The sequence below is a fragment of the Salvelinus fontinalis genome, chromosome 41, assembly GCF_029448725.1.
Source record: "Salvelinus fontinalis isolate EN_2023a chromosome 41, ASM2944872v1, whole genome shotgun sequence".
NCBI lineage: Eukaryota > Metazoa > Chordata > Actinopteri > Salmoniformes > Salmonidae > Salvelinus > Salvelinus fontinalis.
Window position 1 is genome coordinate 5409289 of NC_074705.1, and position 27841 is coordinate 5437129.

Genomic DNA, 27841 nt, shown 5'->3' on the forward strand with positions numbered 1-27841 from the left:
GGCATTGGACTTCCCCCTTTTGCTATGACATTCAGGCACAGTCAGTCACTACACATCTCCTAGGAAGAGGAAAGCCCACAACCCCTAACACCAGACTAACAATGGAGACCAGCAACCACCAGGAGGAGAATCTGGGAACTTCCTGCTAACACATTTTCCAGAGCAGCACTTAATGTGAGAAGCATGTAGTAAAAACTCTGAACCCCTATGACACACATACTACTGTAATAGATTTAAAATCTTGAAAATGTCTGACTCATAAAATACTCACCGTATTACCATAACACGGAGTCATCATTTCCCACATTGTAAAATGTTTTATGTACAGTACCAGTCAAAAGTTTGGACACCTACTCATGTAAGGATTTTTCTTTATTTTTAATATTTTATAAATTGTAGAATAATAGTGAAGACATCAAAACTATGAAATTACACATTTGGAATCATGTAGTAACCAAAAAAGTGTTAAATCAAATATATTTTAGATTTTAGATAATTCAAAGTAGCCACCCTTTGCCTTGACAGCTTTGCACACTCTTGGCATTCTCTCAACCAGCTTCATGAGGTAGTCACCTGGAATGCATTTCATTTGACAAGTGTGCCTTGTTAAAAGTTCATTTGTGGAATTTCTTTCCTTCTTAATGCATTTTAGCCAATCAGTTGTGTTGTGACAAGGTAGGTGTGGTATACAGATGATAGCCCTATTTGGTAAAATAACAAGTCCATTTTATGGCAAGAACAGCTCAAATAAGCAAAGAGAAACGACAGTGCATCATTACTTTAAGACATGGAGGTCAATCAATCCATAACATTTCAAAAACGTTTAAAGTTTCTTCAAGTGCAGTCGCAAAAACCCTCAAGCACTATGATGAAACTGGCTCTAATGAGGACCGCCACAGGAAAGGAAAACCCATAGATAAATTAATTACAGTTACCAACCTCAGAAATTGCAGCCCAAATAAATGCTTCACAGAGTTCAAGTAACAGACACATCTCAACATCAACTGTTCAGAGGAGACTGCATGCGTCACGCCTTCATGGTCAAATTGCTGCAAAGAAAACCACTACTAAAGGACACCAATAATAAGAAGAGACTTGCATGGGCCAAGAAACACTAGCATTGGACATTAGACCGGTGGAAATCTGTCCTTTGGTCTGATGAGTCCATATTTTGGATTTTTGGTTCCAACCACCGTATCTTTGTGAGACGCAGAGTAGGTGAACGGATGATCTCTGCATGTGTGGTTCCCACCGTGAAGCGTGGAGGTGTGAGGGTGCTTTGCTGGTGACACTTTCTGTGATTTATTTAAAATTCAAGGCACGCTTAACCAGCATGGCCACCACAGCATTCTGCAGCGATACGCCATCCCATCTGGTTTGCGCTTAGTGGGACTATCATTTGTTTTTCAACAGGACAATGACCCAACACACCTCCAGGCTGTGTAAGGGCTATTTGACCAAGAAAGAGAGTGATGGAGTGCTGCATCAGATGGCCTCCACAATCACCAGACCTCTACCCAATTGAGAAGGTTTGGGATTAATTGGAGGAAAAGCAGCCAACAAGTGCTCAGCATATGTGGGAACTCCTTCAAGATTGTTGGAAAAGCATTCCAGGTGAAGCTGGTTGAGAGAATGCCAAGAGTGTGCAAAGCGGTCAAAGGCAAAAGGATGGCTACTTTGAAAAATCTAAAATATATTTTGATTTGTTTAACACTTATGGTTACTGCATGATTCCATATGTGTTATTTCATCGTCTATGTCTTCACTATTATTCTACAATGTAGAAACTAGTAAAAATAAAGAAAAACCCTTGAATGAGTAGGTGTGTTCAGACTTTTGACTGGTACTGTAGACTGACTGAAATGTATGCTATGCTAATCAAGTGTAGGCGTGTTTAGTTTCTGGAATGGAGCATTAGCAGCCAATTGGTTTGGAACTTGCTGTGGTTACAGTAGCCTTTCGATACCTTTGATGTGGTGACCTCTACATTGTAGTTTAGTTCGGCATAGAGCATGTGAACCAAAAAAATATTACGTCGAAATAAATACATTTCCGCGTTTATTGTTGCTATGACGTCATTCAGCTTCAGCCTAATGTGCGCCACAAAAACAAAAAAAAGAACTAACAGTTCCTTCTTTCTTGTCATGTATTTTACAGTAGATGTCACGTTGTAATTGGTTACGGCCGGGAACCACTGGGGAACGAGACTGATCTATACCCCTCAACAATTTAAGGGATTTCCAAAAACATTCTTTCCCTTTCGTTGAATCTGACTCACTTCACGTGCAACTAACGAAGCAATATATTATGGTCCAAAGTGAGAAAGAACACCATGAGCTTAAGTCAACATTCACCAGCTGAGAATGAATACTTTTCTCATTCTCTTATGCTTGCTCTCTGAAGGTAATTAAATTGTTTCCCATGGCTTCTGACTAGGGGTGATTCTGCTCGTGTAAGATGAGATATGTTAGGTAAACCACATTTCCCACGTTTGACAGGTAATTGATTATTTTGTATGTAGGCTAAACTTGTTTTATTTATTTAACTGTTAACTTGCCTTCTTCCTTTTGTAGCGGTCTCTGTCAACATCGTAGCTAGAGGAGACAGCAGGGTTGACTTCAATGCCGACGCATCATATACCTGCTCCCTTGCAGACCCGACAGGTGTGCTGCAAGTCACCTGGCAGAGGCTGTTCAAAGACGACTCGGTGGAGAATCTGGCCACCTACAGCAAGCGGTTTGGCGCTCAAATCATAGACCCGCACCGAGGCAAGGTGGTTTTCACGGAGGCATCTCTCAACTCGACGTCCATTACCGTGAAGAATGTAACATGGGCGGACGAAGCCTGCTATATTTGTTCCTTCAATGTTTACCCGAGTGGATCAAGACGCAAGCAGACGTGTCTTACCGTTCAAGGTATTTAATGCACGGAATAATAACAGTTTTAGGGCTTCCCTCTATTGTTCTCTATTCAGTTGAAGTTATATTTTAATGTAAGTGATATTGTAACTCAAAATAATAATCGTAAATCAGCACAGGTACAAGCACACCTGGTCAACTAATTATCCAGCCCTTGATTAAACCTAGTTGAATCAGGTGTGCTGGTACTGGAATAGAAGTGAAAGTCACTGGCGGTATCCTCTTATCGAGCATTCATAAAGACTTCATAAGTAATACCTTCAGTACATTCGGAATGTATTCAGACCCCTTGACTTTTTGCACATTTTGTTACTTTACAGCCTAAAATAGATTTTTGGCTTTGTCATTATGGGGTATTGTGTGTAGATTGAGGAATTTGTATTTATTTAATCAATTTTAGAATAAATTTGTAATGTAACTGAATGTGGAATGCGGTCTGAATACTTTCCGAATGTACTGTAGATGCTTCACTAATACAGTTTTAAGCTAAACCTGTATTGTAGACGCTTCATAAAGGTCCTTACATCTGGTGCTTTGCCGAATATAGAATAATACTTTATTTACCCTTTACTGCAGGACATTTGCTAAGGAGTGATATATCTGAATAATACAGTGTAAAGGGTTTATTATGGGTTTTATTAGGGGAATAAAAACACTGTGCTTTAGAACACCAGCTAACTGCAACTATAAATCACCATATTGGCATTGTTACATCACTGACAGGATTGAAAAAAATGTCTGAATGACCATGAACTCTGCATACATTAATAAGGGACATTGGCTGGTGTCAAAACATATATGAAAACATGATACATATTTTGAAAGCAGTTCTTAATTGATCTGCCTGGTAAAATAAATAAAATCAACATGATCTAATATTCCCTGTTTCATCTATTCAAAGGTGTATCAGAAGTGAGAGCCACAATGCAAAAAGTCCCCAGCACTGAACCTGACTCAGACATGGAAGTTGTGGTCAGCTGCTCTGCCACAGGTAAACCAGCACCTTGGATCCAATGGAACATTTCTGCAGCAGCACTCATAAAGACACCTAACAACTGGACTGTCATTAACAAAGACCAAACTGTCACAGCCATTAGCAACATCACCCTCCAACTGTTGCCAGGCTCAGGGGGATACGTGGACTGTATCGTAAACAATGGGATGAGGACACAGAGACACGAGCGGGTCCTGCTTCCTATTCTCCCTGGAGAGAGGGAGGTTGAAGAGGGTATGTGATGTTGACGTATTATATACTTCTAAACCATACTCTTTTAGCGTGTCAGAATGGTCCAACCTGAAAACAACATTGAGAAAACATCATCCCTAGCTCTATAAACAGCATGCCAAATTCATGATATTAATAATAAACATTTACATTTGGATACATGAATTTGGCGTTCTATTTAACAGGCTACATCACCCCCAGGGGCCTGTTGTGATAGCCTTGTGACCAGCGTCATCGTGCAATAGCGCGACATTCTGTTCCCTGAAAACAGAAGGCAGCGATTTCAGGCTGGTTCCAAGAGGCTAATGTTGTGATGCTATTAGTGCTGTTAGTAATGTTATCTCACCAGTTGGGTTTAATGTTGACTACCATGGTAAAGCATCACGAGTCACTCCCTTTTAACATCACACTGTAGTCAAGTGTTGTGTTGAGTTCTGGGTAGTTTCCAGCCCCTCAGGGAAGCTACGTGATGGATGATATGATTGGATAGATGGGACAGAACATGATGTCAACATGTTATTAAAACTGAATGCATTAAAAAGGAAGGGTGTAAAATTCCTCGTCTTTCTCTTCAGAGTAAATGCTGTCTCTCCAAACACATGCTCACTGGAATTTCATGTTTCACCTTCCAGATGACAAGAGGACATCCCCGTGGGCTGTTGCCATTCCAGTATTCCTAATCATTTCCCTTTTAGTCATCTTTGGCTGTGTCGAACTTCAAAAGAAAAAAGGTGAGTCCGCACAAGATTATCTGTAATATCTAATATCTTTATTTTAATCGTCTTAGTAAGACAAATGGAATGGATTGAGTCATCAACTCTATATATGGTTCTGTCTTTTATCAGACAAACTGTGAGCAACACATGCCTTAGAGCTCAGGAATGTTTATGGATAACGTCCTTTCAGATTCACTGTACTACAGTATAGTAACCTTCACATTCTATCTGGCAGGTTGCAGGCAAGCAGCGTTGGCAACGACAGCAGACGAGCAGGACCCTGTTAGGAGCATTGTGTAAACATCTGTCTGTTGTTGCTGACCGTGCTTATATGTACTGTAGCTGACCACTGTTTTTGTTGAGGACTGGAGCACCTGTTGTTACTGAGCCTGGATGTTGAACTTTGTTGAATCATTCTTACAGTCATGAATAAGCTAATTAACACATGCATTATACAAGCCATGATATGGTTAATGCTGTTTAGAGGTACTGAAATGGCACTTTTAGGTTTGAGAGATTGATGATCTCTTGTAGGTGAGTGTCGTGATATGAGGTTGGCTACCTGTTGCCTGGCTACCCAAACTCCTTGCTCTGGCCAAACGCCACGCCCAAGGACGTTAGTTTCTTCTTCGCAATGAGTCTAGATTTGAGTACCTCCCCAACATTTCACCGAATGCCAACACATTCGGGGGCCATCTGATTTGTCCGGTAACGATGGGTTGAGTCAGAGCTAGAACACACGTGGGTAAAACAGAGGTTTGAAAATTCATCATTGGCTGTTACTCTGATTGGTTAGAGACAATCCAATCGCTGAAGACATTGTTCTGTACAACACCCATCATGCCCCTCGTCACCACAAACAACTTCAATAATAATCCTCACCATATCCAGACTAAAGTATGTAGTGAAGGACAAAGCAGCGGAAGAATTTAGTTTGAGTCGTCAGGCTAGGTTACCTCATCTATTAGGACAGCACCACCTACTGTTTGAATGTACTTTATTATAACATACACCAAGTAGAATAGATTTATCTATTTATTTATCTTCTAAATAACCTAGTAATTTATTTCAACCCATTTCAATATGATTGACCTTGTTGCACTTTTGTTCAAGTTAAGTTTACAGTGTATTGTTATTATAAATCTATGGAAGTACAGATAGTTTTGTTTTTCTTCCTGTTATGTCAGTGTAATGTGTGAATGTATTTAAGACCTTAGAATGTAATGGTCATAATGATGATAATGTTTGCTCTTTGATATACCGTCATGTTTGAGTTCCTATTGTTATTTATTTTGATCATGGATGTTGCTTGTTGTGTTTGACCCCACTTGATTTGACACTGTTTATAAATCAGGCTATTATTCTCACTTGATCTGTACAATGTTTTATATTGTTTAAGATTCAAAAACATTCTTTATATGGATTGTGTTTCCCCCTTCTTGATATAAAACTATTCGCTGTATTTAAAAAAAACACAAACTGCCCATTGTCACCTTACAGTAACATCACCATTTAAAATCAGGGGTAGGTTTTTAAAGCTCTGTTTACAGTAACATCCAGATTTTAAATCAGGGGAAGGTTCTTATAGCTCTGTTTACAGTAATATCACCATTTAAAATCAGGGGTAGGTTTTTAAAGCTCTGTTTACAGTAACATCCAGATTTTAAATCAGGGGAAGGTTCTTATAGCTCTGTTTACAGTAACATCACCATTCAAAACCATTTAAAGCTCTACGCCAGGCTCACTTGGCTATGTGTGTGTAATATTTCAGCTCCTTTCTGTTTTTTTACCTGAGAAGAGCTCCTTTAACCTTCTCAACTAAAACTGGTAAAACAATGGTTCTGACATTGGCTTACACACTATGGAAGAAAAACATAAAAAAATATATATTTAAAAATTCACCAGCTGAGTTTACTTTAGCCTAGTGTATGGGGAGGGGTCATATGTGATTCAACCTCATGTTGGTTGGACACAGAGGAAAATTCAAATTCCCTCTCAATGGACTATCAGAGAACTCACATTTTCACCAGTTTTCCTGCACACTACAACTACCTGTTTATTACACTAATAGTCTAGTCATTCCTAAAGGTGAAATAATTAGTTTTTAGCATGATATACTGCATTTGTCAGAATTGTTTTCTGAATGTACACAATATTGCTGATACTATTGCTTTTCTTTATGAAATGTAGTGCTTTTTACAGCAGTTCAAACCTGTATTTCACTACATTCATTATTTTATTTATATAGGTATAGGCTATATATAGCTATAGGCCACATGTCAAACTCATTCCACGGAGGGCCGAGTGTCTGCGGGTTTTCGCTCCACCCTCGCACTTGATTTATGAATTAAGGTCACTAATTAGTAAGGAACTCGCCTCACCTGGTTGTCTGTCTTAATTGAAAGTAAAAAACAAAAACTCGCAGACACTCGGCCCTCCGTGGAATGAGCTTGACACCCCTGCTATAGGCTAAATTAAAGGTAAATTATGAATGTAATGTAGTGAAAGTCACTGTATATACTGTATAGTGTACAATGATTTAATCAGTGAACAAAGAGGATTGATCTGTAGCCATAGTTCCTTATATTCACTGATGTCCACACATTCTGTAGTTGATGTTACTTTAATAATTCAACACATGGACCCATACTGCTGTCAGTTACTAACCCATACTGTTGTCAGTTACTAACCCATACTGCAGTCAGTTATTAACCCATACTGCAGTCAGTTATTAACCCATACTGCTGTCAGTTACTAACCCATACTGCTGTCAGTTACTAACCCATACTGCAGTCAGTTACTAACCCATACTGCTGTCAGTTACTAACCCATACTGCTGTCAGTTACTAACCCATACTGCAGTCAGTTACTAACCCATACTGTTATCAGTTACTAACCCATACTGCAGTCAGTTACTAACCCATACTGCAGTCAGTTATTAACCCATACTGTTGTCAGTTACTAACCCATACTGCAGTCAGTTATTAACCCATACTGCAGTCAGTTACTAACCCATACTGCTGTCAGTTACTAATCCATACTGCAGTCAGTTACTAACCCATACTGCAGTCAGTTACTAACCCATAACGCAGTCATTTACTAACCCATACTGCAGTCAGTTACTAACCCATACTGCAGTCAGTTACTAACCCATACTGCAGTCTGTTACTAACCCATACTGCAGTCAGTTACTAACCCATACTGCAGTCAGTTACTTACCCATACTGCAGTCAGTTACTAACCCATACTGCTGTCAGTTACTAACCCATACTGCAGTCAGTTACTATAGTAACCCATACTGCTGTCAGTTACTAACCCATACTGCAGTCAGTTACTAACCCATACTGCAGTCAGTTACTAACCCATACTGCTGTCAGTTTAAAAGCCCCTTCATTCATAACTTCCTCCTGCTCTACCTAGATGGCAGGTAACCTAGTGTTTATAGCGTTGGACTAGTAACCGAAAGGTTGCAAGATCAAATCCCTGAGCCGACAAGGTAAAAATCTGTCGTTCTGCCCCAGACCAAGGCAGTTAACAAACTGTTTCTAGGCCATCATTGAAAATAAGAATTTGTTAGTTAAATAAAGTTATAATAAATAGACTAGTTCTGTTCTACATCACAATACTATACTCTATACTGCAGGAACCTCCAACCCTGTTCCTGAAGAACTACCGTGCTTTAGGTTTTCAATCCAATTCTAATCTAACACACATGATTTTAATAATTAGCTGGTTGTGAGTTGATTTAGGTTAGATACAACTGGAGTTGGAGCGAAAACCTACAGAAGTGTATCTCTCCAGGAACAGGGTTGGAGTATAAACCTACAGGAGGGAATCACTCCAGGAACAGGGTTGGAGTATAAACCTACAGGAGGGAATCACTCCAGGAACAGGGTTAGAGTATACACCTACAAGAGGGAATCTCTCCAGGAACAGGGTTAGAGTATAAACCTACAGGAGGGTATCTCTCCAGGAACAGGGTTGGAGTATAAACCTACAAGAGGGAATCTCTCCAGGAACAGGGTTAGAGTATAAACCTACAGGAGGGAATCTCTCCAGGAACAGGGTTAGAGTATACACCTACAAGAGGGAATCTCTCCAGGAACAGGGTTAGAGTATAAACCTACAGGAGGGTATCTCTCCAGGAACAGGGTTGGAGTATAAACCTACAGGAGGGTTTCTCTCCAGGAACAGGGTTGGAGTATAAACCTACAGGAGGGTATCTCTCCAGAAACAGGGTTGGAGTATAAACCTACAGGAGGGTATCTCTCCAGAAACAGGGTTGGAGAGCCCTGTTATATTGCATCCTAAAGATTGATAGAATTGTGTGTCTACTTTGGACCAGCAGTCAGTCCATCTTTTGAGGGGAAAGTGGAGTTTGAAGACGAGGGACTGCAGAACTGCTCTATCGTCATCAGAGGAGTGTCAAGAGGAGACAAGTCCTGCTTCAAGTGTCTGTTTAACGCCTATCCAGATGGAGCTATCCATGGCAGCACCTGTCTCCAAGTTAATGGTAAAATCTTATTTTATAATGTAATGAGTAGGTGTTGACAGGAACAATGATAATCAATGAACCTCAATATGTCATTTATTTGATTTCCCACATTAAATACCTGCAACAGTGTCCTGTCTACCTTACAAAGACACCAAGGTTAAGTGTGTGGTGCCTTCTGGTGGTGCCACTAAGGAGGTTTCTATGGTGATTCCAATCAATGATCAAATATCATTGGCTGGTGAAAGAGGCCATGGTTTGTCAATACATACATGATAATTGGCATGATAGGTGTAGGTCAATCTCAAATCTCCAATATCTGGATCAGTGGAACCTCAGTGATTGTAATAGTGCCAAGTCATAGCATTGCTGCATTGTTGTTATGTTATGTTACTCACATCACTAATATAGGATACTCCATTCAGTCGATATATAAATTACCTTCTTTTATACAGAATATCTCCTGAGAAACCAGATGACCTGCAATGTAGAAGGTGAGCTACATATACAATAACCAGCAGGCCTTTGTGTGTCAGCCATTCAGTCCACTATTCAGTACCCACAATGCCTATGGACAGAAACAGGCTCCGAACCACACAGATGTGTGTGTGAGACAGTATGGTAGTCACTCAGTTCTCGTAACCCTCTAAAAGTTTCCTAAGATAGATACAACAGAATGGCGTAGATATTTATTTAAAAAATATATACTTCTGACTGCATCTTTGTAATTATTTCTAATGTAAATACAGTATGTATGTAAATATAGTTTGTAGTTGGTTAATGATGAAACATGATAAATCCACACTAGACATGTTTGTGTTTTATTCTTCACTTTTTTATAAATCAAGTGTTGTGATAATATAGTCTACACAATGTCATAATATAGACTGCTTTCATGGTGTGTGTTGTGATATTATAGACTACATAATGTCATAATGTAGACTACTTTCATGGTGTACATATTTCTGTCAATGGTAAGTGTTTGGTCTGATGGGATTGTTCACAATCATTTTTAAATGAACCCCAGCATATCTTATCATCACATATTTAGTGGAATGCCTGTCATGTGATTACATTGATGTTCTGTCAGTGTTTTGTGGTCTTGTTTTGTAACGTCTGTCATTTTGTAACGTCTGTCATACATCTGACAGAACTGAGAATTTCTGTAGTCACAATATTGGATTTTGTCATCAGTACATGTAATAATGTCTTAAAATGTAGAGACTGTCAACAACACGTTGCCTTAATGTAAATGAACAAGATGGTCATCTCTGTATACCCATCGCAAGACCCAGTGGTTGATTCTTATTTATAAAACCCTCTTAGGCCTCACTCCCCCCTATCTGAGATATCTACTGCAGCCCTCATCCTCCACATACAACACCCGGTCTGCCAGTCACATTCTGTTAAAGATCCCCAAAGCACACACATCCCTGGGTTGCTCGTCTTTTCAGTTCGCTGCAGCTAGCGACTGGAATGAGCTGCAAAAAACACTCAAACTGGACAGTTTCATCTCAATCTCTTCATTCAAAGACTCAATCATGGACACTCTTTCTGACAGTTGTGGCTGCGTTGCGTGATGTATTGTTGTCTCTACCTTTTTGCACTTTGTGCTGTTGTCTGTGCCCAATAATGTTTCTACCATGTTTTGTGCTGCTACCATGTTGTGTTGCTCCGCCATGTTGTGTTGCTACCATGTTGTTGTCATGGGGTGTTGAAACCATGCTGTGTTGTCATGTGTTGCTGCCTTGCTATGCTGTTGTCTTAGTTCACTCTTTATGTAGAGAGACCTATGTTGTCTCTCTTGTTATGATGTGTGTTTTGTCCTATATTTTATTTAATTTATTTATATTTTTAATCCCAGCCCCCAACCCCGCAGGAAGCCTTTTGCCTTTTGGTAGGCCGTCATTGTAAAATAATTTGTTCTTAACTGACTTGCCTAAATAAAATAAAAAATAAATAAAATCAGTTAAAAAGCACCCTTCAGCCTTATGGTGGTGCAAAATCTAAGAAATGTTGGGTCTAAAGAAGGAAGTGGACCTGTTGATGTGTCTGTGGTTGATCTTAAGACCTCTCTGTGGTGAGTGCTCTACAAAGACCCCAATCACAAAAACTAGGTTGCACTAGCAGAGGTGCCATTGTTTCTGCACAGGAGTAACACAAATACAAGCTAGACGACAGCAGCACTTCCTATGCTCAACTCTCAAGGCCCATTATAACCAAGTCAACCCAGTCAAATGAGCGTCACTTTGGCTTGATTTACTTTTATTTTGTTCCTTTACTGAGTAAATAACGTTGCATTGACGTCATATCTGTAGTCGTTCTCAGCAGGCAGTGTCGGGTCAACGTTTGGTTCTGCAGTTGGTCAGTATGTGTGGAAACGTATCCAGACTTGTTCTGCTTCTGGTGCTGTGGGGTCTAGGCACAGCTGTTGACGGTAAGAGAGATCCCATGATCTATTTAATTTGTACACACATTTTGTACACAAGCCCTGAACTTTACAGGAGTACTTACAGGAGTTAGACCTACACAGTACAGTAATAAGGACACTCTATTGTAAAGTGTATTTGTTCACTACAGTTTTAATGCAGTTACTCAACAGGAATAACCTTTCCTTTTTACTTCACTACCACTAGCTACCCATCTTATGTTTTATCACAAGCAACACAAAAACAAAATGGCAACTATACAAAACATTCTCTAAGATGGTCAACATCACATTTCCAAATTCTGTCAAATATGTATGGTTTAATATGAATGGTTTAATATGTATGGTTTAATATGTATGGTTTAATATGTATGGTTTAATATGTATGGTTTAATATGTATGGTTTAATATGTATGGTTTAACTCCAGTTTATTATTGAGGGTGGATATGGGGCTTTCCAATTGATGGCTTTACTTTTTTTTGCAGCAGCAGCAGTAGACCTAGATTACAAAACATTCTATGATATTGATCACCAATATTTACATTTCCCAACAAACATCATTGTGGAGATGAATGGATATAATTTCCTAGACACAATGGAATGATAACACATACATTATCCCAGAATGATGTCAGTTTGTCACAGGACCACAGCATATGTAACAGGGTCCCTTTGTGCTTTTTGCATCTCCAACAGAGATGTGACATTTCTGGGTGACTTTACATGCATTCTGGCAGGAGTATAGTAAGTCCTAGGAATGATCTTACATTGCATTAGTTAATGTCTTAAGTTGTAGGAGCAGGTATGAAAATGTTCACATATCTGTGACCAATGGTTCTCCTCAATTTCTTCATTTAGATCTGTTTACCATTTGTTCCTTGTGGGTTCTGAACCATCAGGTAGAGTTACAATCAGCCCTTGATATAACTTGCCAATCAACTACTTTGTCATAGCAGCTTCTTTCAGTATGTTTTCTATGCTAGATGCCTTAGGTTCATCCATATTCTGTTGAAGTGATTGAATATGATTTCTGAGTTGTAAGAACGTAAAGAAATCAGCCTTTGATAATGTAATTAATTGAATGACAGTAGAGATACATCATAGTAAACATGATACATATTAATGATGCCACTTTGGAAGTAGGACTTCAAGGGGTCATCATTAAACGCTGGAGGTGAGGTGGGGTTAATCCAAATAGGGCTGACTGGCAATATTAGTTCTTTCCACCTCATGAATTTAAATACATTGCCCCAAATATGAATGGAATTGAGAATCATTGCATTGCCTGTTTTTTCCTTCAATGCCTTGGACCTGAAGTAGTGAATATATTTTAGATCATACAATGTTACATTTGTGGCTTCGATACTCCTCCATGCCACAAGGATCGTCTCCTGTCCATTGTATTAGTGAACGCAGTTGTGCAGCCCAGTCATACATCTTCATATGAGGTGGTACAAGACCTCCAGCTTCATAGGAGAAGTATAAAACAGTCAATTTGTCTCTCGAGGTCTTTTCATTCCATATACACTTGGAGAGCAGGACATTTAATCTATTAAAGAGGTTGGATGGAATTGAAACGGACAAGGCCTGTAATAAATACATCAACCTTGGTAATATAATCACTTTACATTTTTTGACTCTACCGTACATAGAAATAGGGAGAGATCTCCATCTGTGAACATCAGATTCAACCCTATCTATTAAAAGGAGAGTGATTGATGTTTTATGCCTCCTCCAGATTGCATGGTATCAGTACACCCAGGTACTTCATATGTGTCTTTGTCCATTTAATTGTTCTGTATTAACAATGGATCATTAACTTTCTTTTTAAGTAGGGTGATTTTAGCCAAACACAGTGACTGAGGAAGTTCATTTTTCTCTAAGCTGCTGTGATCATAAGTAACATAGGCCTTAGTAATCTGGGATAAAAGTGTCTATAACATTCCACTGGGAATAAATCATTACCAGGAGATTTCCCAATCTGTAGATTATTGATGCCCTCCAACAGTTCACCTGAGGTAATGTTTTATCCATATTCATTTTCTCTGGTTCATTTATAATTGGTCAAATGGCCTTATTAAGGAAATTGTCTGAATCTTCCTTTGAAATGTTGTTTTGGGATTGATACAGTTTGTGATAAAATATTTTAAAGTCTGAGTTAATTTCAGAAGGATCCATTGTTACGGGGGGTTTGAATGCTATGGATGGTTCATTCCTCTTCCTCTTTCTTAATTTGCCAAGCATGCATTTCCCCTGCACTTTCACCTTGCTCAACATATTGTTGCTTGGATTTCATGGAAGAAATCTCTGCAGATCGAGAGTTTATTGTGTTATATTCAATCTTCAAAGTGTTCAACTGTTGAAGGGCGTCAACATTTCTATCTAAACTGTGTTTTCTTTCCAAGTCATGGATTTTCTGTTCTAGTATTTCTAATTCTTTATTGGTCTTATTTTTCTTATGTGAAGAGTAAGACATGATACAACTTCTCATGTATGATTTAAGAGTTTCCTAGACAACAGTTGGGCACACTTCATTGTCTACATTAATTTCCAAAAACATGTCTATCTGTGTATAAAATAAATAAGTAAATGATTGAATATGAGTTTTGGAGGTGAGAGTAATAGGAGTATTGTCTTTCAGTTGCATGTTTCTATCTCCCCAATTCATACAGACCCATATCTTTGATGTTGTGGTTTAATACCTTAGACATGTTAGAAAGAGGATTTAGTTTAGTTGATGGCTTGTTTGGAGTTGCATCCCGTACACAGTTAAACCCCCCCCATATAATATTCCTGTTACATTGAGATAATTTTAGTAGGAGGTCATTAATTCCCTTTGGGTCGTCTTCATTTGGGCATTAACAATTCAGTAAAGTAACTTTTTCTTGTGCCAGGTTTCTTTTTACCATTGTAAAACATCATTTTGGGTCTGAAGTAATTTCTGTAGACTGAAATGGGACTTTTTATTAATGAGAATTTATAGTACTACTCATGCTCAATCAAACCGATCTCATGAAATAATATACTCACAATCTGTTTCCCTTCCTGTTTACAGTGACTCAAGAGAAAACATTGGAGACCGGAGGAGCAGATGCCACTCTTCTCTGCCCAAACCAAACACTCACTGACATCATTACTGTAGTATGTCACAAATATAGAGTTATAGGCGAGGGTCATGAATGTAGAGTATCACAAGACTTTGAAACAAATCATACCAACAGCACTTGTGACCTCAGAGTCACACTGCAGATAGAGAGTGACAGAGTGTTTCTACACATCACCAACATACAACCATCTGATGAAGGGAACTACACCTGTGTATGTAGTATACATGATGAAGGCAATTCTGATATAAACATACATATTTCTGTCAATGGTAAGTGTTTGGTCTGATGGGATTGTTCACAATCATTTTGAAATGAAAACCAGCATATCTTATCATCACATATTTAGTGGAATGCCTGTCATGTGCTTACATTGATGTTCTGTCACTGTTTTGTGGTCTTGTTTTGTAACATCTGACTGAACTGAGAATTTCTGTAGTCACAATATTGGATTTTGTCATCAGTACATGTAATAATGTCTTAAAATGTAGAGACTGTCAACAACACGTTGCCTTAATGTAAATGAACAAGATGGCGGAAGAGAAACAAATAAGATCTTAATATATATTTTCCCCTTGCTCAGGAAACCAAGTGCAAGAGGCCACAGACAACAGTCTCTTCTATTGGGGGATGATAACAGGCGTGGCAGCATGTGTAGCTGTCCTGGTGTTTGGGGGCGTAATCATTAGGAAAATTCATCTCAGGTAAGATAATATTAATACATTGGTAAAAGAGTTGCTGTCACGAGTGTTTGACAGATTTTTGGTATTTGAATAATTACTTGGAAGCACTGTAGTAAAGAAAGTGCATTCTCAAATACATATTAGATCTACAATGAGGATAGAGTACTGAATTGTTGTCTCAGAAATACATGCAATGATATGAGGTCAGGTGGGCCTTTGCTCTTCAGCAAACAAAGGAGGGGTGCTCAACAACAATGACGAAAAGCATGAAAAGGGCTTACCAAGAAAAACATTGAAAAGGACTAATTTGAGGCAGAAAGTAATTGGAGCACTCAATAAGAAAGGCAGAGAGGGATTTATTTTAGCTCACTTTAATATATTTTATAGGATGATAACAGGTGACAGTTGAGTGCTCCTCCTTTCTGTCTCAAATTTGTCCTTTTGGAAGTTTTTCTATGTAAGCCCTTCACATGCAATGCTATATATATCTGACTGACAAATTTTTAAATACCCAAACACAATGTAAAACACACAGGCTACTTGACCTACTTTAAGTCTGACTCAATGAGTCTGTACTGATCACAACCCACTGGGAAAAAACTGGTTGAATCAATGTTGTTTCCACTTCATTTCAACAAAATGCAATATAATGACAACGTGGGACTGATTGGATTTGCAAAAAGTAAGCAATGTACATTTTTTGCTGAATTCATGTTGAATCATGTTAGTTGACAACTCAACCAAAACGAAACTAGGCTAGATGTTCAACTGACATCTGTGACCAGTGAGTAGTTTCCAATAGTTGCACTGTTGTGGCTGCTCGCTTCTCATTTCCTGTCAAAAACGAGTGTGGTGGAAAAAAACACGCATACACTGCACACAATCATTCTGCTCTGGAAAATGTGCTGTGTAAAACAGGTTTCATTTGGTGCTATGTTAATTATTTTTTATTTTTTGCTCAACAGGAGAACACAGCTACAAGTGTCTGCAACCGTCAACGACGTGCCACAACACTGCCTGCTGTTGCCTGTTAGTCAGATGAAGGCAGCTGGGTCCTCATTTATAACCGTTGCGTACATTTCACAATTAATATCTGCGTGCGCCATTTCTGAAAAGACCGCAAACGTACAAAAATATTGAGATGTATAAACTTGCCGGATGCGCATGTTTCCCATTATAAATCAGACCCATCCTGTACCTGTTCACGCGTGAATGAGCATTAAAATTCGCCTGAAAAACGTCCATAATTTACATTTTATGGTGACAGTAACGCCCTATTTTTCTGTGTACTGGAATTAAACCAAGGCAGTTTCTAAATAGAAATGGAGAGCTTGATCAAATGTCTTGAGGAACTGGCAGAATGTTTTAAACTTTTACAGTGACATTTGCTGTATCTGACAATTTCTGAAAGAAAAAAACAATTGCAAATTGTTGTGAAATTGTAAACAGATTGTTTGAATTCAATAATGTTTTGCATTAACTTTTTAATATGCTGCACTAGCCGTGAATTCTGGAACATTGTCTACTCGGAACGAAATGGCAGTATAGGCCTACTTACAGCGGTAGCCTACTCACTTCATTACAAAATATCAACTGTTTGTTCTTCTGTTAAATTCAAATTCAAACCGCGCTCCCTTTCGGATGATGTTATAACCAATATGCCCAATTAAATGGTAATTTATGTAATGGCTACTTTAGGAATATGAACTCATCATGGCCAGAAAAGGTGAGGAATCTATTCTGCAATGGTGATGATACACGTTTTATGTTCATAAATTAAATATTGTCTACTCGAGAAATTTGACAGTACAGTATTCAGACGTAGCCTACAAACGCCAATGGAAAAGGTGAACCTTCTGTTCACTGTTAAACTGTTCTTCGGATCGGATCGCATAGAGCAAAAGAGTTGAAATAGCTTATCTATTTAATACTGTAAATTAGGTCTAATTACATTTACGATTTAGTAATTTAGCAGACAGGGTTATCCAGAGCAACTTACAGTTGTGAGTGCATACATTTTCATACTGGTCCCCCATGGGAATCGAACCCACAACCCTGGCGCCATTCTCTACCAACTGAGCTACACGTGACTTAAATAAGTTATTTGATGAATTGTAGCCTATCCTAACTTGTAGGTTTATAGGCCATGAAACCATCACAGTCAGGAAAGGTGAGGAGATTATTCTGCAATTTATTTAACTAGGCAAGTCAGTTAAGAACAAATTCTTATTTACAATGAGGACCTACCCCGGCCAAACCCAGACGATGCTGGGCCAATTGTGCGCCGCACTATGGGACTCCCGCTGGATTTGAACCAGCTACTGCAGTGACACCTCTTGCACTGAGATGCAGTGTCTTAGACCACTGTGTCACTCGGCATGATCATGGAAATTAAATAAATAGGAAAAATTATACCTATTTCTAACTAGAAAATTACATTTACTGAAGTAAATGTGATGTGTTTGCTAGTCTTGAAGTATTTGTGGTTGGGAAACAGTAGTAGTAGAGAAGGCAGTAGTAATGTTAGTCGTAGCAATGGTAGTAAAAGGGTTTTCATAGGCTATGTGTTAGCTATAGTGACCTATTTTGGGGTGGTTTGTAAGTGTGGTGTTATAGTGGGCTAGTATAGTAGGCTTGAGTAAGTACTATGTCATCATAAAGCCATAGAATGGGTTTTTATGCTCCCAAATTGTTTTAGTTTGAACATTCTGAAAGTTTTATGGCAGTGATTTCAGTTTTGAATGTTGAAGCCTGCATTCCACAATTGAAATGAATGGGGTTACAACCAGCTTTATCGTTCATGAAGTAGGAATGAAAGCAAATAGGTGTGTTGAAGGAACCTATGTTTTGTCAGTCTGCACATGTCATCTTTGGGGTTGTGTTTGTAGCTGTGGTTGTGTTGTAGGTTCTTTGGGCCCTACAGTATAGCTTAATTGGCCAATGACCAGGACCATTTTGAATAGCTACCTCTGTAATAATGCCCAAATTACATGATGATGAGATGGGATGAGATAAAACACACGTTGAAAAACTGACACAAAAGTTGAGAATTAAGATTGGTTTCTTTTCTAGAAATAAATCCTGCCTCACTTTGGAAAGTAGAAGGAAGATTGTTCAAGCAACGCTTCTCCCAGTGCTTTATTATGGTAATATAATCTACCTGCATGCGGCAGCCTCGGTTTTAAAACCTTTAGATTCAGTCTATCACTAAGCACTGCGTTTTATCACTGGGGATATATTTCATACACATCACTGCGTTTTGTATAGTTCTCTTAGCTGGGAGTCTCTGACTACCAGAAGGGCCCAGGATTGGCGATTTTTTTGTATATAAAGCGGTTCTTCAGAGACTCCCCCCCACTACCTCAGCTCATGTATTGACTGTAAATCCAGCAATTTTCAGACTCGCTCTCTGGACTGGCTGGTTCTGGAGGTCCCGTGGGTCTCCACTGATCTGGGGACAAAAGATTTTAGTTGTTATGCCTCAGCTCATGGAATATCCTTCAGGCCACCTAGAAATTATTGTTTGTTTTGATTGATCTGGTTGTATTTACTGTATTGATATGATGTATTGTATGTTCATGTTCACAGGGTGTAACGGCATTCCTCCTCCTCTTCATCTTCGGAAGAGGAGGAGTATTGAGGGAACCAAGGCGCAGCGTAGAGAACAGACATATTTTATTAACGAAACACGAACTTGATAAACTAACAAAAAAACAACAAACGGTGTAGACAGACCTAGACGTCGTACTTACATAAAACAAGAAAACGCACGAATAGGAACATAGGCTACACAAACCGAACAAACCGTAAACAGTCTCGCGTGGTGTACAGACACAGACACGGAAGACAATCACCCACAACGAACACTGTGGCAACGCCTACCTAAATATGACTCTTAATTAGAGGAACGCCAAACACCTGCCTCTAATTAAGAGCCATACCAGGCAACCCAAAACCAACACAGAAACAGAAAACATAGAATGCCCACCCAAACTCACGTCCTGACCAACTAACACATATAACAAATTAACAGAAATAGGTCAGGAACGTGACACAGGGCTCCCTTACAAATGAGATCCTGGTCTCAATGCTGACCCACCCTGTATAAATAAAAGTAATAAATCAAATATATATTTATTCCTATGGTTCTCATTCAAACCCGTGTTAATTTAAGAATATTTTAAATGGCTATAGCTCAAAAAGTAAACACAGCATCAAAAATCCTTGGGGCAGTCTGGACATTTGGAAGTTGGTTTCGTTTTAATAGCTTAAATCTTTTGAACTTTAGAGTGAGCAGAATAAATATAATAATAAAAACAGGAAGAAGAAATCTAGAGTTGTGCTTTGCTTAGCAAGGACACCTAATTATTTTAGAGTGCAAATATAAAATAAATAGATTTTCGCACTTCTCACTAACCGCGAATGATTGCATTATATTTAGCTACCTGTTTTATTGTTCTGAATAGGAGTGTTATTCCTGCACCATGCTACTACTAGGCTACGTATGCCTTCTTGTAATGCAATACTTCAACCACTGTGCGTACTCATGGTCTAAAGTTAGCGTGAGGATAAGCACATTCTCATGTCAAGTTGTTTTTATAAAAACTGGCGCAAGCATGTTATGGGGCATATTTTGTGCGTATGCAGCATTTATTAATGAGGCCCCTGCAGACTACGCTCTTCTACTTTTTCAAAATAATTTTCCAGAGCCCAATATGAGATTTTACAGTGTAATGTGGTGACTATTGTTAATGTCTTTGTAGGAGGAGCCACAGGACATTGAGTCCTACAACATGTTCACAAGGAGAGACAATGAGCTTTACTCAATCCTCCAGCTGCCGCATCCCAACCCCTGACCAACCCCTGACGACATGGCATTCGACACCTTCTCGTAACATACCGCTAGCTAAACAGCTGTATGGTAGAGTGGTAGATATGCATTTACTGTGAATATTTTGATTACTGAAAATGCCATTTTCTTCCTTGTCTGACTTGCCATATATCAGCCTCTCCTTTACTGTAGATGTTCTGTGGTTGTTGTAAATATCAGCACATACTGTCTGCAGGCTGCACATCTGTTATGGAAGTACAAGTGTTATACACAGTACATGTCTAAAAATATAGCTGTTCTGTTGTTTGCGGATAGAACAAAGCATGTTTCTGTGAAGATCACCTGATCCCAAAGTCATAAACCTTTCCACCAGGTGTCAGTGTACTGTTGGAAAATACTAACATTGTCCAGTCATTAACATGAATGGAGAAATCAGTAAAAGTCCCAAATGCCACTGTATTCAAACTTACTTTAGAATACAGAATATTAATATAGACCCGTTTTATAGTTTTCTGTTTCCTATATAGGCCTGGCTACATGTTTAAGTGCATATGTTAATTTAAAAAACACACAACAACTAGTAACTAGCTGGATATGATTTATTAGACCTGTTTTCCCCAAAAAAGGGTTGTCATTTTTTTTGTTATGTATGCTGTAGCCTATGTACTTCTGTGGATGCAAGGCCAGTCTATTAAAAGCATGAGAGTTGTTTCATGGTGGCCGGTCCGTTGTTTCCTTCCTGCACATCAGTTAGCCTGACTACCCATCCTCATCGCTCCAGCCAAACACCACACCCACTAGCGTTTATTCTCCACCATGAGTCTGGATTTGCTTTCCTTCCCGACATCTTAAGAATGTGAAAACATTCTGATTGGTCCCAGAAACTGATGAGTTGACCAAGAGTTGGCTAACATGAATCACATAATTGGCTTTGATACTCTGATTGGTTAAACTTCTAATTGCTGGTTAATTTATTTTTGTACAACACCCCTCATTTTGAAGTCAGCAAAAATTATTTCTAGTATGGCAACTTTTGTCATTTATACTTGAATAACTTTGAAAAACTGTATTCACATATATCTATGTCTGTCACAATCGTCGTATAGAGGAGGACCAAGGTGCAGCGTGGTAAGTGTACTAATTTTAATTAAAATATGAAACACTTGACAAAACAACAAAAACAATAAACGAACAGTCCTGTAAGGTGAACACACAAAACAGAAAACAACCACCCACAAACACAAGTGGGAACAGCCTACCTAAGTATGATTCTCAATCAGAGACAATGATAGACAGCTGCCTCTGATTGAGAACCATACCAGGCCAAACACATAGAAATACAAAACAAGGACAACATAGAACACCAGACATAGAATATCCACCCACATCACACCCTGACCAAACTAAAAATAGAAACATACAAAGCAATCTACGGTCAGGGCGTGACAATGTCCTTATTGTCCATGAGTTTCTAGTGGACAGACCATATGGTTCAAGAGAAAATAGTCGAATGAAAAAGCATCTAATCAACAACGGCATTATTTTTTATTAACTCTGCAACTTTTTTCACAACTGCCACCGGTTTGACCCCAAATCATGGTGATTTGCATTTAGGATAATGTTTTACATCGGAGTCATTCTATTCATTTTTAAATTGTATATATTTTACATGTGATAAGGCCACACAGAGGGCCAAAGATAATTACAGACACGTGATAATCTGAAGTACCCAAAAAACCTCACTAGATGTGATCTTATAAAATTCACCCCAAAACTTGAAAGTTGCCAAAATTCTGGTAGTTCACTGGTAATATACCCTCACTTTGAAACCTTAAATTGAATAGAATAAATGACATTTTTTCCCAGAAGGAAGTGGCACGTAACACAAGATAAAGATATACAGTAAACATATCAACAGCAACACACATGACAGATGCACATGCTTACAAGGTATATACAAGATAAACACTTAAAAGCAGTACTGATGCCGCCTCTCTTGGTTTTAAGAGGTCAAAACCTGAGTGTTACCTAATGGCAGAACTGCATATTGATTGTTTAGTGGAAGTGTCCAATACGATTGATGTTCCCCTCTTACGCGTGTGGTCTTTGTAAATGTCTCAGAGAGCCTTTTGGTTTCTCCTTACAATCTTTAAACTGACCTGCACAACTCTCCCTAGGCCCAAGAGTATCATGACCTGAGCCAAACCAGGCAACTAAGCTAACTGTTATGACAGGCTCAAAACAACATCATTAAAAGGACTGTTTTTAAAAAACTGATTGATTGTTACAGACTTTTAAAGATAAAATAACATGAACCAGATTAGTCAGGAATGATCAGGTGTGTGTGTGGCAATATGAGTACAGTCACTCAGTAGTCATTGAAAAGGTTCCTGAGAAAGAAAAGAGGGGGAATGAAAATCGTAATATTTCAATTGGATGAAAACACAGGTCATTGTGAGGTAATAAGATGGTCTGACAGCCATTGTGACAAACATAACAGAACAGATACTAACATGCAGCTGAATGCATTATGCAGTCACCATGACTACTCTATGACCACCACAGAAGTACATCATTTCAGAGCTTCTTCCTCAAGAAGACAGACCACAGCAGAGTGAGAGAATGAAGGTGTAAACCTACTTATTTACAGCCTTCTGAGCTGGTTGTATCCTGCGTTTCTCAGACAAGCTGAGGGATTGTATCCTGAAACAAAAGGAAATGTTTAAGTTATGTTTAGATTTTGGGGTCATTGTAATTTATACTAAAAGCTTTTGTAACATTCTCAATATCATCTGTTTCACGCTTTCTATCGGGATAATCAAATAAAGTTATAAAAATACTCACATGTGTGACGGACTGGAGCTTGGTGTGAAAGAGATCAAAATAGACAATGTACCAGCAAGAAACATACACCGCAGAAATACATTTACAAGTTTCATAACCAAGTTTTTTTCTCAATGAGGGAGATTACAGAAACATTAAGACTATGAAAGTATGAGACGGTAAACCTACTTCTTACTCCAACTCCGCTTGATTGTTGAGCTGTTTGGTGAGCTGCTTGACGAGTATGACCTGAAAAAACAAAAGGTAATAAAATTATTATTTATCTTAAAAAGCTGTTAAAATGTGGAAGAGATACTCACATTTGGGATGGACTGGAGGTTGGTGTGACACTGAAATAAATCAAAATCAACAATGTACTGACAAGAACCACATCGGATTCATTTAAATTTTATTACAATTATTGAATGATGAAGAATGATTTTTAACCTGTATAGCACAAATTCTCAGAAAATGCAATTGTAATGTTCCATGTTTTTAATGTTCCATGTTTTCAAATAGGTATCCATCATGATCCCTTAAATGTTCTCTAGAATGAGCATGTTACTGTTTGGATGTTGGTGGTGTCTTTAAGGGAGTCCTGCTGATTTCAGGGTCAGGAACTGGGGGTTTTCTACATCAGAAAAGAGATCAACTGGTAAACAACTGGCAGTCAAATCACTGTCATCTGATGAAGTTTATGAAGGTTAGTGAAATAATTAATATCTTTTGCTGGTTTTGTCGCTATCGCTACTGTTGCCTTGAATCAATGTAGTTGTGTGGTTGGCTATTGTAGTAAGCTAATATAATGCTATATTGTGTTTTCGTCTTACTCTTTGAAATGTTCATTCCCCCCACCCCGTTCCAAACAGGACACTAGACATCAAACATCATGACAACTTCAAAGACACTATAAAAAAACTATTTTCACACTATAAACCGTGAGAAACAGAAACAGGATGCCCAAACACATGGTCACTTCCTACCCCCCGCCCCCCACCCCACCAGGATGTCCTGACCGGAAGCCCAAATAAGGGCATGCACACGTCATCATGACATAGGGTCATAAATCAACATTTTTACGTGTGACATCTACTTTATTCTCTCTGGTTTACCTGGAAGAGAATGCAATTTCTGCCATTTCCCTTTCTGCCTCTGTTGAAATTTTGTTGAAAACCTCTGTGGCAGAGAGTCCACTACAACTAAACAACAGACCATGTTAGGAACATCACTAGTTCCATTAGTTTGGTTGGTTCTTGGTTAGTTTGTTTGGTTTTGTGCAAGCTACCTGTGCTGTGAAAAATGTCTGTACATTCAATTCAGAATAACTGTTCAGTTTCAAGGTAATAGTTTGTATCTCTACCTGGATGAGGTGTCTTTTCTCCTCTTTTGCAGCCATATTACACAGAATACAGCAATGAGACACATTGAACCCATCACTGAACCCATCACTGCACCAACCACTGTACCTGTGAATAAGAGAGATGGCAGAAGAAGACAGAGGTCAACTTCCCAGGTACACTACACCAAAGCCTCATACATGTAAATATGGCTCTGCACTACACCTGCAAGTTGAATAGTAAAAGAGCCAGTCAATAGGTTGATTATGACCTGTCATTATTAGAATAACAACCACTTACCACTGATCATGTCATCATCAGAGACCTGAGATTGGCCTAGCACAGAAATACACAGGAAGTACTTCATCATGAACACAGACAGTACTTCATCATGAACACAGGCAGTACTTCATCATGAACACAGGCAGTACTTCATCATGAACACAGACAGTACTTCATCATGAACAGAGATAGTACTTCATCATGAACACAGACAGTACTTCATCATGAACACAGATAGTACTTCATCATGAACACAGACAGTACTTCATCATGAACAGAGATAGTACTTCAACATGAACACAGACAGTACTTCATCATGAACACAGGCACTACTTCATCATGAACACAGGCAGTACTTCATCATGAACACAGGCAGTACTTCATCATGAACACAGACAGTACTTCATCATGACATCATGTTCCTGATCATATCAATATATTACACATTGATCTATAGACATTTCTCACCAGTAATTGAAGCTGGAATCACCATGGAAGCATTCTTGGTGACATCACTGAAGGACATAGAAGCAACACACCTAACTTCTTTGTCAGTTAGACTGGACACTACCACTGTTACAGTAGTTGTCATAGTGACAGTCCCATTGGGATGGGTGACATCAACCATGGTGGAATGTTCTATCATTATGTCATCCCAGGTTACTATAGGAACAGGTCGTCCAGTAGCAGAACAGGACAGAGTGATGTGATTGTTGTTGGTTTGTGTGATGAGGAGTGAGGGTCCATACAGCTCTATAGGAAAACAACAAACACAGTTCACAGTGAATGTAAATACCATAATGGTTTCATGCACATTATTTACTAAATGATTCCATTTAAATGATTTACTAAATGATTCCATTTAAATTATTTTCTAAATGATTCCATTTAAATTATTTACTAAATGATTCCATTTAAATTATTTACTAAATGATCACATTTTGATAAATGGTTTCAAGACATTGGATGTATGATCTGATAAAATGGCTGCCTGAAGTTCTGAAGAAGTTGTTCTGGGTCAATCATTTACAGTACATTATGTTATCAGATTTTACCATGGACTTTGAGGCAGGTCGTTCCACTGATAGCTCCATCTGGAAAGGCATTAAACAGACACTTGTAGCAGGACTCGTCTCCTCTTGACACTCCTCTGATGACGATAGAGCAGTTCTGCAGTCCCTCATCTTCAAACTCCACTTTCCCCTGAAAAGGTGGGTTGACATTGGGACCTCGTTTGCTGTATGTGGCCACATTTTCATTCGGCCCAGTTGTCACTTTCTGCCAGGTGACTTGACGCACGTCTTTGGGTGTCATGAGTTCACAGGTTAAGACTGCATCTTCTCCCAGGGTTGCTGTGACAACCTGCTGTGTTCTCACCAGCTGAGAGAGCCCTGCATGAAGACAGTTACAATAGTTCTTAGACACTAGTAGTACTCAGAATGGTCAGAAGGGGGACTACAGTGCTAAGGGCAGTCTAGGCGGGAGGAAGTTATGGCACCTGTTGTAAAACTATAAATTTCTGTCAATTTCAGGATAGAATATACAAGATATGTGCATAAGGCCACAGCATACATCAACATTAAAGTACTCTTTAGAGCGACATCAATCATTCCATACAATAAGAGTATGAAGTTGTAGATGAAATCATGCATTTACTATAGTCAAATGAACTGGTTTGTCAACAGTTAACACACAATACGCATGTGTAACCGGTGTGAATTGGCTAGCTAGTCACAGGGCTGCGCACTAATAAATAAAAAATGTATTCATGTACAGAATTGTTTACAGACATCTTTTGTATAGCTCAGCTCAATTTTGTGTTTAATAACCTTAATTTAAGTAGGCAAGTCAGTTAAGAACAAATTCTTATTTACAATGACGGACTACCCCAGCCAAACCCGGACGACGGTGGGCCATTTGTGCTATGTCCTATGGGACACACAATGGATGTGACGCAGCCTGGATTCAAACCATGTACTGCAGTGACGCTTCTTGTACTGAGGTGCAGTGTCTTAGATCAATGCGCAATATGACATGTATTTCGTGTTGTGAAATTAACAGGTTTGTCTACAGTTGTGAATGCACACAATTAGATCACGACATTGGCACTAACAATATCGCGCCACTTTCAAAGTGGTAGTCAAATGCGGTATTATCGTGCATAAAACAGATATAGCTCACCATTAGGGAGGAATATGAGCAGAATAAACAGAGAGTTGAAGAGTGCAGGCGACATGGTGAAAATGTAATTTACTACAGTAATGAAACAAGAGAAAAAGAGCGGGAAATACCTTCTTCCGGTACACCTGCTCCATAGCCTGGGTACCAGTCTGTTTATGCTCTCTTGCCAATTCCTCATTGAATTGCCATACCAACAATGTTTGGCTTGGCAATGACAATGGAGTAGGCAAAAGCACAAACGGATCTGGGACCAGGCAACCTCCTGCATAAAAGTGAAAGTAAATTTGCTCTCTGTATTCTGTTTACAGTCACAGTTAGACTCAATCAATTTAGTATTGTGTATATCTGCTGGGGAAATTTGCTTAGGCTTTTTCTTCTTCAGAAGCAGGAAAATAATTTAATTGTTCAATAAACTGTGGAATCTAACACAACAAGCATCTGGAAATTCTGTATTTGCATAATAAAATAAATTACGATATGAACTCAAACTCGACACACTTTAATCTAATGAAAATAGGATATCAAACAATCGTCCTCAACATGACATGCAAGCGGTACCGATGCACCAAGTCTGGACCCTGAACAGCTTCTACCACCAAGCCATAAGAATGCTAAACAGTTAGTTATATAGTTAACCATATAGCTACCCGGACTATCTGCGATGACTATTTTACTCTTTTGACTCGTCACGTTTGCTGCTTTTACTGTGTATTATCTTTCCTGTTGCAGTCAATTTATTCCTAGTTAAATGTACATACCTACCCTAATTACCGTGTACCCCTGCACATCCGCTGCCCTGTGTATATAGCCATATTATCCT

At 38.8% G+C, this 27841-nt stretch overlaps 2 protein-coding genes and 1 long non-coding RNA gene across 3 annotated transcripts in view; 1 reads left to right on the top strand and 2 right to left on the bottom strand.

The window, feature by feature from the left end:
• Positions 1–27076, bottom strand: part of LOC129840313 (poliovirus receptor homolog) — a 197486-nt gene extending 170410 nt beyond the window's left edge. Inside the window, exons 1-8 of the mRNA XM_055908115.1 lie at positions 27022–27076; positions 25896–26264; positions 25309–25593; positions 24859–24894; positions 24582–24687; positions 23787–23852; positions 23411–23470; positions 23243–23260 (exon numbers count right to left, since the gene is read on the bottom strand). Of these exons, the coding sequence (XP_055764090.1) occupies positions 23243–23260; positions 23411–23470; positions 23787–23852; positions 24582–24687; positions 24859–24894; positions 25309–25593; positions 25896–26264; positions 27022–27076 (995 nt within the window). The remainder of the gene's footprint in view (positions 1–23242; positions 23261–23410; positions 23471–23786; positions 23853–24581; positions 24688–24858; positions 24895–25308; positions 25594–25895; positions 26265–27021) is intronic.
• Positions 2099–6226, top strand: LOC129840447 (OX-2 membrane glycoprotein-like). The gene is made up of 5 exons (XM_055908349.1): positions 2099–2403; positions 2574–2915; positions 3820–4146; positions 4776–4874; positions 5095–6226. The coding sequence occupies exons 1-5, from the start codon at positions 2364–2366 to the stop codon at positions 5157–5159; spliced, it is 873 nt and encodes a 290-aa protein (XP_055764324.1). The 5' UTR covers positions 2099–2363; the 3' UTR covers positions 5160–6226.
• Positions 21925–23214, bottom strand: LOC129840460 (uncharacterized). Its single transcript, XR_008757199.1, has 2 exons — positions 23039–23214; positions 21925–22788 (listed from the first exon to the last, which is right to left on the bottom strand). It is a non-coding gene; the product is annotated as an uncharacterized LOC129840460 (long non-coding RNA).
• Positions 27077–27841: the final 765 nt, after the last annotated feature.

Excerpts from the sequence above, each read along its gene's own strand:
- LOC129840447 (XM_055908349.1), top strand. The coding sequence starts at position 2,364 with ATGAATACTTTTCTCATTCTCTTATGCTTGCTCTCTGAAG. Across the intron at positions 2,404-2,573 it reads CTTATGCTTGCTCTCTGAAG|CGGTCTCTGTCAACATCGTA; the intron begins GTAATTAAATTG and ends TTCCTTTTGTAG. Across the intron at positions 4,875-5,094 it reads CGAACTTCAAAAGAAAAAAG|GTTGCAGGCAAGCAGCGTTG; the intron begins GTGAGTCCGCAC and ends TCTATCTGGCAG.